Raw genomic sequence first — 17,761 nt, forward strand, 5'->3', positions numbered from 1 at the left:
ACAGTTATCTCACTTACCATTCTCTGACCTTTCTCAGGACAGTTTTAAAAGGGTAGTGTATATGGGGTTTTAGTAAAGGCATAATTAGCCAGGAGAAGCCAGTGTCTTAAAATCAAGTAATTTATAAAAATAAAAAAAAGCATACATGAGAAGAACTGTTATAAGTGCACTGTGACAGCTAGTTGTTTTGCTCAAAAATGAAATGGTTAAAAAGGTTAATATAGTGTAGGTGTATAAAAAAGAATTTCAAGATTGGTTTGGTGGGGTTTGACTGAAGCACCCCCGAAAATAGGCTTAAAGAAGTCCATGCTTGAGCATCCCTGCTATCTTGCATTGGGCAATGAATCATGTGTTTCTGATATAAAATGTAAAATAAAACAACAAATTGTGCTTGTTTGTTTTCTATATTTTCTTGTTGCTGTTTTATTACTCCTCCCTGAAGAAGGTAGAGGGGAGAGGCAAACATAGGAGAACCACCCAATTTTTTCTTTCTTCCAATTTTTTCTTCTTTCTCCGAACCAATTGGGTTCGGAGAAAGAAGAAAATGGAAACAAATTATAAGTTTCATTAGTCACTACAGGGATCACTTGATAAATGTATAAGCTCTTTTTAGAGACGCGCCAGCTTAGCTGAATGTTTTGTATTCTAGAGTTAATGTGCAGTGAATATGCTGTGTATACTGTAGCTATAATGACAATCAAAACTCTTCTAAGCTACTTGTATAAGAGATGTTAAGATGCCAAAAATAAAGAGAGTCTGCTGACCTGATGTAGACCTACTTGTTAAACAGTTTTTTTCTTTGTTGAAAGAAATAACACAGCTGGGTCTAAACTTTTGTATTATTCTACATAATATAAAGAAATTTCAGTGGCATATGTTCAGTATTCCTATTATAGCCGTGTCCGTTTGATTTTGTGCTTGATGTATTTAGATGCAACATGTTGCCAACACAGTCTTTGCAGCAGTTTATTCTGCAGCAGCGAATATTCTAGCAAGACCACACTACAAGCAGAAATAGGGAAAAAAAAGTTGTTTCCTACATTTCTACAGCCTCTACGTTGTCATCCAACTGTGTCAGTAATTTCTTTCCAAGAGTTGATCAGGGTTCCCTCTTTGAACTACAAACCTTAATGTGGCGGAGAGGTTTCAGTGCACAGATAATCTCAGAGGCTGTATTGTCAGGGGTTTAAATTTCCCTGGTAAAGTCTCCCAAGGAAAACAGGCTCCGGTTGACATGTCAGACCGAGAGCAGTTCAAAAAGCCCATATTAAAAAATATGATATTGAGGCACATGACATTGCCCCGTATGGGAGAGCTTGAACCTCACCCTGGAGTCAGGTTCGGGGTTGGGGTCCACACATACCCTGGTCTGTTTAGAGCTGTTTGACTCAGGAATGGCCTGCGGGAAAATGCGGTGGGTTCGTGTAGTCCTGCTTCTCGCCCCCCAGTTCTGCCATCTCTTGTTAGAGTGCAAAAGGGTCGTATACCTTTCACATTCAGGGAGGGGGAGATCTCTAGACTGTTGTTTCCACAGCTTGTTTACCTTGTTTACTATTTTCTAATGTAGCTTAATACATTGAATTGTTAAATATTTTCAAGTTAATTCCCCAGACTATATTTATGGGACATTTTTTACTTTGAGGAACTACCCCTTTGCAATGATGATCATTGTAAAGGGGCAGTTGCTCAAAGTAAAACAATCATTGAATGATTTCTGCACAGCCGTTCCATAAAGTGCATTTGATTTAGATGAACATTTCCTCTGGAGATAATTGTTTAACAACAACATTTGTAACAATGTACTAAAACCTAATAAGAGACGCAAAGACTTGCCTTAAAGTGAATAAATCAATGACACTTCGCAGGGTCACTGTGTTCTACAGTATATGGTATTCTACTTACATGATGATTTTATTTTCACATACATGTGCAACATTCTGTAAACATAATAATCCCATTACTAAAATCTTTAGGGAAAAAGTCATTTTAATAACGTCAGCTACTTAATTTTTTTCATAAAATTAATTGCAAATTAACAAGAATTTGTTTGAAGTAGTACTTTCTTTGCATACTGTCTTACACCTTTCCACCCTGAAGAGCATTTGTGAAAACTTCTGAAATATAAAAAACAAGATAGAAATGTTTATGCAGATATATGATAAACAGTGTACATGCTATGTATTTGTATTTGTTATTTCTATAGCTGAAGCAGCTGTCAAAGCTAAAGCAGACAAATCTTATGCAGAAACCAGAATGGTATGTTCATCCTACACACCCTCAGTGCCAACAAAAGTAAGTATACATGTGAACTTATGAAACAAGTAACTGGTAATGTAAACAATTTTGAAAGTATTTTCATTTATGCAAGAGTCTGGCACCAACAAAGAACAAAAAAGCTAGAGGTGGTATTTCTATATTATGTAAGAAACATCTGTAATCCACATCAGTACAAACCATACCATGTTTCAGGATCCTTCTTGAGTGCAATAAACAAGGTAGAAATTAAAACTGAAGGTGCTGCAAAGTCAGTGCACATAACACCTTTGGTACATAGATAAATATTTCCACTCTAATAAACTATAGTTATAGGTAGCAAACATAGTTTACATACCTCACTTAAACCTCACTATTTGTTTTTATGTAACAGATTTCCCACTCTGTGAAAAAACCTCTCTAACTTGTTTTCTTGGTGTCCTCTAGTTGCCTGAGTGTGACTGGGTTCAACAGCTGCCTCGCCTCCAGAAAGACTTCTGGTTTTCTCTTGAGCTTGGCTGCGCCTGGAGGCTCTCAAAAAAGAGGGTTTCTTTTCAAGAGAGCTGAAAGGTTCGAATCTGCTGTGCATGCGACTCTCAGTTGCAGGCTTTGTGTTTTTCCCAGGAATTGAAGGTTTCTTCTGTGTAGCAGCTTTGGAGGCAGAGATCACTGGTTTGTCTCGGTGTTCTTCTGTTTCAAATTGTGGCTTTGAGGTCTTCAGATGACTTTCTGATGATGACTTGTCAGAACTGGCTGCAGTTTGGGAAGCATTTTCTCCACCACTAGTTGTTGCCCCATCCTCGGCTGTTAAGGTGTCGCAGCTATCACCTGAATGAAGACTTGGTGTCTCTATGGTTCTGAAGAAATCATTTTTCCTCTCTGTTATGTTCGACAAAGACTGAACGTTTTTGGAGCTACTTTTTGTACTGCACTGGGAATTAATACTGCTGGATTTATTTCCCAGATTTTTGCTATTAAGGTGCAGGGCTGCTGTAGAGACGGTCCTGGATGGGAGTTCATGCCAAGCACCTGTACTTGGACCATTTTTGTCGTTGATATTCTTAACGTCATACTGAGAGAGAGATCTCTGATCTTTATTTATATTTGATCTGTATCCTCTATGCTGGTCAGGGATTTCCACAGTGCTACAGTTTACTTCAGTCTTTACAAAACGTCCATACATGTGTTCTGAGGTTTCGTATGTGTTTTCTGTGCTTGACCGTGGATCAGCCACACTGTGCCTCTTATGCCAACTGTTAGCCAGCATATCAGGGTTAGTAATTATCCTTGCATGTTTATTTCTGCTTAAACTAGAATATGTAGATTGATAAATGTTTCTACCTGGGCTATAGTGTGCTGTATTATCATAGTTGTCTAATAACTGTGGACTCTTTCTGTTTAAAATGAATTCATTGGAGACATTTCTGTTTTCAACATTTGCATCAGGATTCCAATGCATTGAATTGTGGTGCAAAGGAGTGTAGGGTGTAGTTGAGAAATCGCTTAGGCACGAGGGGTTTATGAGTCTGCTTGGCTCTATCTGTTCTTTGGTGGGACACCTTAGGGCAAAGGAGTTTCGCATATGTCCCTGCATGAAGGAGCTCCCGTTGTCCATTTCTAACTGGTCCAAATAGTCACATGTGTCTGGAAAGGGGGCATCAGGGTTTTTAAGGTAAGAGTCTATTCTCCATGTACGTAGGAACAACTTTGAAGTGTTCTCTAATGTTGGCATGTTCTGCTGCATTGAGAGTACCTGTTTGTCAATGCCGCTGTAAGACTGGTACATATTTTGATCTCTGTGTATCTGTTGCACTTGCATATAATTATCCATTGAGTAGTTCTTTGATAAAATTCCACCATTTCTCGAGCTATTCCCGTTGATTCCTCTAAGCCTAATGCTCTCTGGGATGCATTCATCTTGTCGTTCCCCTGCATAACTGTGCCTTTTCAACAAATTCATCTGATCTAAAGATTCAAGTTCGAGCAGTGGTACCTTTATCAAGGGCCCACGTGTTTTATTCTCCTCTTCAAGGTACCGGTCTTTAAAAACTCTTGTGCCAGATTGTCTTTCAAAGTTTTTGTTATTGACTACATCTAAGGAATACCTCAAGCGGTCCATCCGGTCAGTACTTGGAATAGAATATCTTGGCAACATTTTTTGTCCTTGAACTCCATTATTGTGTGGCCCAACCAGTGAGGTTTCTAGTTCAGGTGGTACAACTGAACGAGCATAGAGCGTCCGAAATTCTTCATCATATGACTGCACAAGTTGGCCTGTGATGACCTGAACCATGCTCAGGTTGATCTTCTCGAAAGACCAAGTGAAGCTGTAAAAACATGACAACACAAACTCATATAGTTTCTACATAAAAAGTGTAACTTTAAATCATTTAAATGTACCTACGTATATGTATATGTGTATATGTACAATATTCATTTTAAAGGTTTTTATCCTTCAACATTATAAATAATTGTTAATACCTCTATTATAAAAAAATTCTAGATATAAACACATGAACAAAATCATTGGTACCCCTCATGTAATCAAAGAAAAACCCACAACGGCGACAGAAATAACTTAAATATGTAAAAATAATAATAAATAAAAAGTTGATAAAAATAAACAAATAAAAGTTAGACACTGCTTTTCGAAAATTCTCTAACAGAGTTATTTAAGAAATAAACTCCTGAAACAGGCCTGGTCAATAAAAAGTCTGTATGACCCACTTCTCATGAGCAAACTGTTCCAGTTGGCTCAGGTTTAGCAGGGTGCCCCCGGTATGTTTCTGTCATGATCTGGCCTGTTTGCTCACCCCTAATTAGTTATTCCTCTCACCTGCCCTCTTCCTTCCCTGCCTCAATTATAATTTATTCCCCTCTCCTGTATCCTCTGGTTTATATTCAGTTCAGCCTGAGCATTCAGGGCCAGATCATTGCTTGTCTTTCTGTCAGTCTTTCTGTTCAGTTTTATTTGGTTCATGTCCTGGATCCTAGCTGCCAGTGGAAAGAGGGTTTTAGTGTTTGTCTCGTCTCCTGATCGTCCACTGTTCCTCCCCTGCGGCGTCCTCTGGGTTTTTGGCTCATTATGGGGGGAGGTTCAGTTTTTATCTAAATAAGCCTGGCTCCAGGGTGGAGACCAGTTTAAAGTCTGCTTCAAGTTCCGGTTCCTACGTCCTGTCTCGGCTACCCTCTTCCACTGTGCCTGCCTGTCTGCACCTGATCCTGTCTGCTCCTGTGCGTGACCACCTGGTCATGCTTATGGTCCCAGTAAGACTCTGAACCCTCCTGGAAGCCTGTGCATGCCTGGAAGTCTGGATCCTGCCACCTGTCTCTGTTCCTGTCTGATCTGGATCCTGCCTGTTTCTGTCTGTTCCTGTCTGTTCTGGATCCCTCACCAGGATCAGCTTCCAGCATGACCTCTGGGACTGCAGCACTGGGGACACTCATGGTGTGGACTGTTAAACCAGGTAAGTGACCAACCCAGATAATCATACATCAGTTTATCGTGGTCACTTACCTGTGTTTCCTCCCTAGAGTGTCTGAGATCGGGCGGTGCCCCGCCCCCTCGCCTGCAGTGTCCGCGAGCCACAGCTCCGCTTTTGTTTTTATTTTAATCTTTTGAACTTTCCTACTGACTGTCTCTCCTGAATACTGGGTCCATCTGTCCGCGATTCATGACAGTTTCAGCTTCTTCGAAAGATGCTCAATAGGATTTAGGTCAGGGCTCATAGAGAGTTATTTCAGAAAAGTTTATTGTTTTCCTCTACAAACAATAGTTAAGAGTGTATTCTCTCTGAAGTTTTGTTCCTTGTGAAGATGTAGTTTTGGCAAATTCTAGTCTGGCCCTCTTTATGGCTTGTAACAATGCTGTCCTCCTTGGTCATCTCCCATCACCTCCACTTTGGCTCAAATAACAACGAAGGGCACTGATCTGGCAATGATCTGGTCCTGATGTTCTTTGAGTTCTTGAATTTCACATTTATTCACTACAAACGTTTTTCTGTGCTCATTTGTCATAATTCTTCTATTCCGTCTGTTTGATTTGTCATCCATTTTTTTCTCCTGTAACAACGTCCAGGTAGGTTGGCTACTGTCCCATGGATCTTACATTTCTGGAAAATATGTCGAACTGTAGTCACAGGTACATCAAGCTCCTTGGACATGGTCTTTTAGCCATTGCCCTTAAGGCTTCATAAAAACTACCCTACATTTAATCCCTTTCATAACTGAAACCCTTTAAAGGCCAGGTTAAATGTTTTATATGTAAATCATTATTTTCCTTAATAGAGCAGGGATGAAGGTTTGGTGGTGATTACAGTGTTGGACGGTTCAGTGTTAATAGGATCAGAAAGGGAACACCTTGACAGAGCGGCAGTTTTGGAGAAGCTGTCAGAGTCAATTAGCCAATCACAGATTTTCAAATTCACATCAAATTCTTAGACTTCACCTTATTTTCAGCTTTGAACACAATACCAATAAGGAAAAGTTATCAATCTGTCAAATGCACTCCATCCACAAACAGAAACAGAAATCAGATTGATAACCAATATTCCCTCATGTCCTTTAGGCGGTCTTTAGTATAGCCTGATTAGTCAATAGCATATGTAATAAACATCCCTTTCATGGTTAAAGCAGTGTGGTTTTCATTTTGCCAACACAACAACAGAAGGTTAAAACATGAAGTACTGGAAAACCCAGGTGAAGTACGATAGAAAAGGAAGCAGGAGAGATGGTCAGACGATTGATGGAACATGCTTGTCTATACATTTCTTTCTAATGTTCAGAGACATTTCTTTCCTTCGCTTCCTCTGGTCCATGTTGAGTGTGGTACACACCATGCCACCAAACAGCACATTTACTACCTGTAGTCCTATATTCAGGCCCATTGATTGATTACAAAATTGTAGACACCTGTGATGCAAATTAGTGGACATACCTTGATTTAACAATTCCCTTTGGTCACAGTCGGTTTAAGTCTTTTTGAGACTTTCCAGGCCTTTTTGATGAGTTAATCTTTTTAACTATTTTGTTGAAGCATGGTTAAAAATCAATGTCATATTATCATTTATTCAGTTTCACAGATCTTTTATTTGTTTTTGCTTTTGTCAGATTCAAGTTTCTTCTCTGACCATTGTGGGTTTTTCTTTCATTAGATGAGATGTACCAACCATTTTCTCCACATGTGTAATGCAATACATTAGTGAGACATCATTTCTGCAATATTTTAACACTGACACTAAAAGCATTTGTATGACCAGTAAGCACCACAGAGATCTAGAATTGCTACTCCCTCAGGGATTCAGTGACAATATTTACCTGTATGAGCCATAAATTGCCGTGTGGCAATCGACTAAAAGAAATTTCTGCTCCATTGCTCCATGAAATTTGGCACCTGATCGACAGAGGTAGCCTTGTCCTTTCACTGTGCGCACCCTCATGTTCTGTTACAAGATAAGTGAAAGGATATTGTCCTTGTTAAAACTACAGCAGTAAGCAACAAACAATAATTCACAGAAGCAGGAAATATGTTGCTGTCAGTTTGTTGAGTCATAGGATTCCTGTTGTTGTTGGCAGTTAATATGCTCTTAAAGGAAAATTTTCCGGGTGTGTTCAAAACTTTTAAATGACTTGCCAATAGCTGACTCCACCCAAAATAAAATATAGTACATTTTCCTACAAATAATCAACTATCTTAATATACTGCAAAAGACAGAGGACTCACTGAAAAGTATCCAGTTTTTGCAGCCACCAAGCATAGAACTATAAGAGTTTGATATATGACAAAGACCTCACCAATTCAATTTTAACACTGTAAGCATCCTTAAAATTCTGTTCCAATAAATAAGGTATTGTTCAATGATTTTTTTTTGGATGATTATGAATTTTCCAGATTTAAGACATATCTAAGGGTGATTTCAAATAAAAAAAATTCTTCCCAAAGTGAAGAATATTATTGGCAACAGTGAGCATCCTCCTCATTAGATTGTTAAATGGGATGGTGTCTTCAGTAAGAGGCGTCTCCAGATCCAGTGCAAGAGAGATCGCTATAGAAGATCCTTCCTGCCTATAGTTATCGACATCTACAACTCCTTAAAATAAAAACTTATGAGTCACCACAATACTTAATTTTCCTTTGGAATCAGTAATTTTTTATTAAACTGAATTTAAACAAATTCCTGCCTAGATTTGAGAAAATTGATATAAATCTTAGGAAAAGCAAAAGATATTTTCAAAGAATGAACTTTCTTTCACCTTTCTTTTAGGTTAGTTCCTTTTAAGATTATAATAATTATGAGGGTTTATAAAACTTTCTTTAAGAATATGGTTACCCTTTCCCAAGCTATTGTAAATAAGCTGCATTTTGGGAAATATAGGTGTTAGTGGAGACCACTAAACTCGTCCACATATGGAAAAGTTTTACCTTTGGGTTTTGGGTTACGTCTAAGGTGTGGAATTAGTATAGGTTAGGATTTAGTATATAATGGCAGTGGGTAGGGTAAGGAGCTAGGTTAGGCTATACAAATAAATGGAAGTCAATGGCAAGTCCCCATAAAACATGGAAATGAGTGTGTGTTTTTGTGTGTTTAAAAAAAGAAATTTTTGCAAAACTATAAGGAGTGTGTTCAGCGTGACCCACTCTTTGTATTAAATATTTTTGCTGTCAAAACACACAGATTGGAGTGAATGCACAAACCCAAAAAGTCAGAGAAGAGTAGGTAAATGCAATATCCACCCTTTTTGCTATGCTATAAAGCTATTTGACTATACAACCTTCAATAACGGATTAGACCAGGACTGTTTAATGACATCCGTTTTTAAAATACTCTGATGTTTATGATGAAATTTGGTCCATTGTTAAACTTAAATGTCTTAGTCAGTGAGTTCACTTTTAGAGCTATTTTGTTTGTAAATAAGACACCTAAACAGACAGGGTGTAGGATTTTGTATGTATTCTTGTAAATACATTGTGGTTAGAGGCAGATTCAGCTGTATATACTTTGACATTCATTTTCTGTTAACTACATGATTTATAATTAAATTATGATAGTAATATTAACCATATTAATAATAATTACAACAGTGATTATGATGATAATAAATACAATGTTTTATCATACTAGCAAAACAATAATTTGTTTTTGAGGTACTCACCCTGAGTTGTTTTATTTTGATATCTTGATCATCAGCCATCTTGAGGAAACTTTTAACATGATATTCATCCAAAAGCACATAAACTGGCACACCTCTTATGGAAGCATCCACAGCCTCTTTGAATATATCAACATCTGTGAACTTGTCCATCACAATAGCAATTACCTTTAAAGAGAAAGAGAGAGCAGAATAACCAAAAAGTTGGCTGGACAATAGAGCAACAATTATATCACAATATATTCTTAAATATATTGTCAATACCATATGATTTTAATATTAAAATAAACAAAATAAAAGCCTCAGAAAGACTTTAAAGAATGTGCACAACAGATGTGTGTGTCTTGCCCTTTAAAAAAAAGCATAAAATACAACTATTTTGTTGTATTTTTCTTCAAAAATAAACACATAAACTAGCAAATAATCTGCAACATCAGTCAATGTATGTTAAAATATAATTTTAATAATTAACTGTATTCATAATTGTATTAATAAGTATATTAATATTGAGAGTATTTATTGATATCATGGCTCTATTTTTTTTCAGTGCAATCTGTTAAACAAGTTTTCTTGCTAAATAAAAGCATGAAAATACTATAAAACTGGTCAAACTAAGCATATTTTCCATTTATTTATCCAATAATATAAGTGCCTCTCACAGACCATAAGGAAAAATTTATATTTTTCCACATATTAAGCATTATTGAAAAAATTAAGCATTTTAATTTATTTTTTTTATACTTGACATTTTATTTACCGTAGGTTGCACAAACAACAGCAAAAGACAGAGTGTATTTAAGCTCTTTGATCTATGCTATATTTTGTGTATTTTAACGCAGAAGTCATAGTTTAAATAATAGATCTTCATAATACCACTTGTTTTCTACAAAGGTTTTGGGTGAATGAATCAAAGTATTAGGTCCTCTGACTAAGTGTAATGATGGAAAATGGGCCTTCATGGTATTTGAGGAAAGTTCTTTTCTCTGTTTGTCTTTAAGAAACTAAGTTGCAGAACCTGATTTTATGTAATGACATCCCTGCAGACACTCCTTTACTCTGAAATAAGGTGAAGAACAATTCTGTGGAGCTGCCTAGAGGGGAAAACAGCTTGCAACACACTTTGGATGATCTTTAAAACAGACAATACCATATTTTCCGCTGTATAAGTCACACTTAAAGGAGCAGTAGGAGATCTTTTCGGACGCATTTTTTACCATGTGGCTTGAAGATCTTCCCACAGTTGCGTAGCAATCAGTAAAAAAGAAGGTCTGGAAGTGAAACTAAAATAAAGGGTCACTGCTACAGTGTGTAATCAATGAGCAACGTCCACCAACCACAAAACACAGTCCGTTGTACACGATTGGTTCTTGACACGTCAATCATGGTCACCTGCTTCTCCCTCCCCCCTGTGTGCGTACCCTGACACTTGGACGAATTAACCACCCAATGCTAATGCAGTACGCCACGGCTGGAAGCTAGCCACTGTTATACTATCTCAGCAGCATCTCTGCTGCTCTGGCTGCGCCGTGTAAAAAGTGAGTCTGATAGACGTTGGGTGGAGCTACCCTATCCTTTCTTTTCCTGTAACAATGGCAGCGATACTTGCTGTGATCAGTTGGTAAAAAGTAGTTTGAATCTATTTTGAAGTGAGAAAGTCCACCGGAAGACATCGTCAGTGCAGTCAGTTCATCCAGATTACCATCCTGCCTTCAAAAATTATTTCTGTTGGAGCCACTTAGACCCCCATACACCGGCGGTGTACTGTTACTAGCAATCTCAGTTAACAGCAGCCTATGGCCAGATCACCTCTTCGCAGTTTGCCGCAGCGGCTCGAAGGTGTTTTTCATGTAGGTAATCCAAACTGCAGGCACCAGGATAATAAAAGCGAACATGTTTTTCCAGCAGATTTTGGCATTTTAAGTTAATTTAGAAGATAATAAACTGTTTCAGGGGACTGATCATAGCGTTCTGCATCTTCAGTGCTGTGTCTGTCTCCCTGCCAGCTCCCAGATCAGCGATGCACTGCTTCAGCTGCTCAGATGCGCTGCTCTTCCTGCTTTAGATGCGCTGCGGGACCTTTTGCTGTACCGTGATGCACGTCAACCATTGACTTTGCATGTAAACTAGCTGCCTTTGCTGCCTCTGCTGCTTTAGGTGTGAACGTAACCTTATGTTGTTGTTAGCTTGTGTCAAAAGCACTCAGTCTCGGCTTGTTTCTTTCTCGATCTCGGAATAATCTGAACACCTCGACAGTCAGCATGCACATTGATGTTTTTGAAGGCGTGGTTTCGAGGGGTGGTCTGAAGGGAGACGCATGGTTGTGTTCAAAAATATAGTTTGCTGGAACCGTTTTTGCAAGATCTCCTACAACACCTCTAAAAGTCTTTAATTTTCTCAAAACACAACAGTGCACCTTTTAATTCAGAGTGCTTTATAAATACATTATTTCTGGTTGTGCTTACTGACCTCGAAGCAATTTTGCGTGATACACAAATTTGTTTAGTATGACTTTGGGAAACCACGAAACCACAGCGCTTTCAGCTTGATGGCTACCGTAGTCAGGAGCATTGCAGAGTAACACATACTGTTACAGTGTGTAATATTACAGTGTGTGATACGGACTTCAAACTCAGTCATACAGTAGAACATGGGAATATAGCAGCTGCGAGAGAATTTAACATTAATAAATCAATGATACAGAAGTGGAGGAAGCAAGAACTTGACCTGCGCCTTATATATGAAAAAAGTAAAAGAAAGAAAAAACAATTGACAGCGCACATTTTAATTCAGTGCTATATACTCACTTTTAGCTTATACATTAAGGCTCAAGCTATGCTAATTTGGATATTTTACAAAAAGTTATATAGTGTTTTATTCCTTTTTTAAAAGGTTCGAATCAAGCCTGAGACTGCATTAAAATGCAGTCATTGCTTGATTAGTGCAGGCATTAATAATTTACTTTGCTTTGTTTACTTATTCAATTCTAATAAAAATGGACAAGTAAATGCGTCACCAATATGGAAATAGTCCAGTGAAATAGCAGATCTGTTGCTGGGTATTCCTGTACAGAAGTCAGGAGAGAATGTGTGAAATTGGTCTTTAAATAAAGTACAGTATATTTACAATGGATTAAAAATCAACATATACACTCCAACCATTAATGATCAAACTAGATACTAAGAAAACATTTTAAAATAGAAACCAGGCTGATGACGCCAATCAAGATGCTATGCTTGTGTATAACCTCAGGTCATGGTACATCTAATTTCACTCTTGCTCCATACTTATTCTTACAAAACATTTTGAAATCTTCAATAAGACAGACGGAGAAATGTAATTTTCTTTTAGAAAGCCCTTTATATATTAACAAAAGCACAGACAGAGCAGAAGGTCTAATAACTTAGTTTTGAGAGGCCGTTTAGAATCCTTATATAAACATACTGCTTTTGCCAACATTATTAATTACCTGTTTTGCATCCTGAATATTTTTCCGTATCACCTCTTTTATAGTTGGGTTGTTGAGTCTTGGCGGATGATGGAGCAGATTGATATTTGTTGGGCTTCTTTTATGCAAGACCTCTGGCCAACCCAAATCCAAATTCGGTGTTTCCACATCCGACTCGGTAGGCCAGTATGTCCCAGAGGACGACTGGTTGTCTGGTGGGCCAATGACCTCTTCTGTCTTATTTTCGGATAGCAGCTGTTTTGCATTAGATGTGATGAAGAGAATCTCATCTTCTGAGAGGAAGTTTCCAACATGTTCTCCTTTGAGAAACTCATCGTAACTATCTCTGCCATCTTTAACCAGACAATCAACTGCCAGCCGATATGTCTCTTTATAGTGAGGCTGAACAAAATCCTCATGCTTAAACTCGGCTCTCAGGGATGATAGCAGGGAAAACTCAGGGTAGTCCATCTCCTCTGGCTGTTGCTTTAGGACCTGATCAAGGTAATTGAAACATACAGTCATGTCAGAGGATTAAGTTACAAGCCATGAGACAAGGTTAAGGATGTCAGCTTTCTATAAAGCTCTGATAATAACAAAATTTACAAAATAAAATACAGTAAACAGACAAGGTATTGCTTTTAATTTTTAAATGCTATGTCACAGCAAAATAAAATGAACCTATGTAAGCCTTTTTATTGTAGAAAACAGTTCTAAACACAGATAAATCAAATTGATCACAGTGCTCTCAAAATATCAACAGATATTAAAAGTTAGATACTGAAACGATGATGTTTTGTGTTTTTCTAATAGCATCCCTTTACAGCAATTAAACACTCTTGAATAGCAGACAAATGAAAAAGAACAGAAACCAGAGGAGAAGAAGAGAAAATATAAAGGAACAAAAATTCATTCACCTTTGGACCCAAACAGTTTATTAGCAATCACTTGCATATTCCTTGCTTCAAACAGAAACTGTTTCGGCTCCTTATGTTTTATGTATGACCACCAATCAGGGAATAACTTCAAATCCATTTTAACCATGTTTCAGAGATTACAGTAACAATTCAAAAAATCCTGTAGGATATAAGAACTTCTGCGCTCCACAACAAGCCAGCTACTACTAGCTATGCAAACTAATAACTATTTATTTCTTTGTATTGAATTTGTTTTAGCTATAAAAAAAAAAAAAATGAATCAGTCTTCTAGCAGTAGTTGTTTTGTGTATGAAAGATTCAGTAAGATCCAATCATTAGAACAGTTTAGCGCTTTATTATTGCAGCTACCACTACATTTTGAGCACCTGACAGCCTGATTGATTTAGTGGCCACAACTGATAAAAACCCGCTATATATCCCATTTAAAATTGCACATTTCTTGGGACTCCTTTATTTTTTCAACATGTTCAACAGTTGTCCTTTAATGGTAAATAACGTTTTATTTAAAACAAATACAGAAAGTGTAAATTTCAGTTTCTCTTTATCATTCTTTTAAATTGTCAGTGTACGATTTTCTTGATAATTTATTTTTTTTTTTTTTACAAATAGTTTTAAATCCACAAATGTAATAAATAATAAGTTTTGACTCTTTGGCAGCGTATTTTGAACTTTTCATCAAGTATTTTGTTTTATGCCATTGTAATATTTTTTGCTACAAAAGCAGAGCTCATGAGGTGAAAAATAATTTCCTATGTGCACCCTCCAAGGAGAATTGTAAGTTAAAAAAAAATACACAAGTTGTTGCAGAATGATGAATCATAAGCATAGGTTTATTACAAAAACTGAAGACAGATCATATAGTCATGCATTTTATTTCAGACCCTTACAGTTCACACACTAACCTTGCTGAACTGCTAAAAAATTCTGCAAGACTCTTAAAACAAAATGAAATTATAGTGAGAAAGTAGAATATTATGCTAAGCAGTGACTTACATTTTGATAGTGACCTTTGTGAAAATCCTCCCGAATGCTTGTAAAATATCCCACTTCCATTTAGTTGTTCAGTGTTCTGGCCGGTTCTGAGAGCTGTCTGGGAAAAACAAAAGACAAGGAGGTATCTGTACAAGATAAGCAGTCTAAAGTGGGAGGGTGTGGATTCCTGTTTCAACATGTAAATGGTCTAGCTTGAAACTAGCTCCTAAACAGACATAAACCTGTTTCAGGCATCAAGCCACTCCCCTCTTGTCTACAAGAACAAAGTTCACTTGTAAGAAAATCCAGATGATGACGACATAAAGGAGTTTTATTGAATACTTCACTATTACTTCTTTTTTGTTGTGTACATTGCTGTGAGAGTTCTTGAAATCTAGTCAGTAATCACAGAACTCATCATAACCAGTGAAAAAATATATGAGTGTACAGGGTTCTATTTATTATCTCTCTCAGTTGCAAACATTTTCCAAAATATTTATGCCTTTTTATGCTTGTTTATTAGTTCTTGGCTACTAGAGTGTGTACATGAAAGACATAAATTAAATATTGTGAATTTTTGTCCTAACTTTTTAATAGTGGGAAAACATACTCTCTGCAGGATTTTCTGTGGCCTTTTTACTTGCCTAGCTTTACTGAGGTGAAAACAGAGTAGAACCACATAGAAGGTATTAGTTTTACAAAGAAACGACCTATTCTTAAAAAGAGCCATACCTGTAGCATCATATCTGCATATTCGTTGAATTCTTTCCATTTGAAATAAGAACTGACTTCAGATGGCCTACAGATATGTTGGTTGCAAGAGTGATATATAAAAAACATGCACCTCTTTATTAAAACCAAGATTCTACTCATGAATATAAGCTGTTTGTAAATTTATAGTGTACTTCAAAGACTGATTTAATGGTATAAAAATTTACAGGAAGCAGGATGCTCCTGGAGGTTTTCTTGCAAGACTTTGTCCATTGCCCATAAATAAATAAATCAGTTTCAAAAAGAAACTCAGTTTAATCCACTAAATACGTTTTATTTATGTTGCTATCAAAGAAAAGGTGAGATTACGTGTCTTATCCCTAAATGAGTTCAGACATTAAGACCCACACTGCCTTGGCTTTTTGCATGACATCTTTTCAGTTTTACTGGAAAAAACACTGTTCAAACTTTTGTTTACTTAAATAAGATATGTATTAGCTGCACCTCCTTCACTTTTGTCAAATAAAAACATGATACTTAAATTCAAAGTTCCCAAATATAAAAGCTTCACAAATATATGAGTTGATTTAAAAGGTTAAAAATCTTCGGATATTGCCTAATAACATAGTCCTGTTCTAAACTTCTCCACAACCTTATCCCTGAGATGTCTGCTTTGTACTTTGGTCTTTATGCTGTTTACTTACAAGTGCTCTTAAAAAAATCATCTCATATCCTCCAAAAACAGTCGTATTTAAAACAGGATAACATTTATTATCTATATAATGTTCTAATGGCAACAACACATTACTCATAAAATACAACAAGGTTTGTTTTTATAACTTGACAAAAAAAACTTGTTGAATACATTAACAAGTCACACTGCATTATGTCAAAGCCAGTGTGAATGTATAATTGTTTTTGTTATTGGCAGGACAATAGCTGTAATCTCACCTTTTCTTTGATAGCATCCCCACATCTTTAACATTTAATTAAAAATGCTGCTCAAGTTGACTCAATAGACATTTCTGTTTGACTTTTTCAAATTAAGGCTAAATTATCTCCTTGTAACTTATTATATCCAGCAAAGGTCTTCTGTGTGGAATCATACCACGCTTCAAAATTGAGCATAAATAAAAAAATGTCTGTGTCATACCTGCAACAAGCTCACTGCGACACACTGCTGCGGGAGTATAACCAGCCCTTTTTACAGTTCAAAGAAGTCTCTTTTGTACAATGGCCAATGCAAAATGGAGAGAGCTGCTTAACTTGTTTGCCTAATAAAGCAATATTATTATCCAAATTTACAAACTAATTCAGAGCTCTTCCAATTTTGATGAACTTCACCATTTCCCCAAGGAGCTTCAATGCTACTAGAAGAGGGTCGCTTTTTACATTACTACATTACAAAGCTAAGTTCTTATGACTGGTTGATGCCCTGCATTATAACTCTTGAGTTTGCCTATTAGACACACTGTACTTGCATGAGAGGTTTGAAATCTTAAAGCTCATATGAAATGCTGAATGCTATAGGAACTCTCAACCCCTTGAAATGCACTTCTACCATAGACTCTGTATGAAAACCAGAGAACCCTGGTTATGAACCTTTGTTCATTCTAGCAGTGATGCCAAAAATAGAAAGTAAACTGTCTTGAAAAGGCTGTTTCTAATGGGGAACAAATTAATTTGCGTCATTTATCTTAAGCTAGGTGCCTGTAATAACTAATGAGTATTTTTTTTCTTCCGTCCTTTGCAGCTGTGAACGGGAAGCAAATGTAAATATGTAAGTCTTGTATATGTATTTTCTTCCTGATGCAGAATGGCAAACCAAAGCTATAAATTACAAGGTCAGGTAGAATTACTTCAATTTGTTCATCTTTTACATATCATCCAATTTCTATTGTTTTTCCTTTTTGCTATTCCAGAATGAGCAGTTTAGTGAAGTAGGTGCAGCTCAGCAGTTTCTGGCATCACTTGCCCAAACAGTTCTTCAAGGTCCTAGAGAGGATCAGGACACAAAGGTAAAAATCAATGTGAAGTTTGCTTCTGAGTAGGATTTCCAAAAAAAAAAAAAAAGCAACTGGACTTGGATCCTGGATTTTGAAGGCGTTTCACTTCCCAACAAAGGCTTGTTTTTGCTCTGAAAACATGCAAATAGGAACAGACGAAAGGGTCCACCAATTTGGAATGGGGGTTGTATGGCTTCTTTTGTTAGACTGCAATACCCCATACCCATCTAAGGCTACATTCACACTGCAGTCCTTGATGCTCAATTCCGATTTTTTTGAGAAATCCT

The 17,761-nt window shown here is 36.9% G+C and overlaps 1 protein-coding gene across 1 annotated transcript; it reads right to left on the reverse strand.

The window, feature by feature from the left end:
- Positions 1-1,972: 1,972 nt before the first annotated feature.
- Positions 1,973-14,903, reverse strand: fam83b (family with sequence similarity 83 member B). The gene is made up of 5 exons (XM_015374459.1): positions 14,779-14,903; positions 12,869-13,342; positions 9,406-9,570; positions 7,570-7,694; positions 1,973-4,580 (listed from the first exon to the last, which is right to left on the reverse strand). Exons 1-5 carry the CDS (start codon positions 14,836-14,838, stop codon positions 2,627-2,629), a joined length of 2,778 nt encoding a protein of 925 aa, XP_015229945.1. The 5' UTR covers positions 14,839-14,903; the 3' UTR covers positions 1,973-2,626.
- Positions 14,904-17,761: the final 2,858 nt, after the last annotated feature.

This window comes from Cyprinodon variegatus, unplaced genomic scaffold (genome assembly GCF_000732505.1).
Source record: "Cyprinodon variegatus isolate N-32 unplaced genomic scaffold, C_variegatus-1.0 Scaffold104, whole genome shotgun sequence".
Classification (NCBI taxonomy): Eukaryota; Metazoa; Chordata; class Actinopteri; order Cyprinodontiformes; family Cyprinodontidae; genus Cyprinodon; species Cyprinodon variegatus.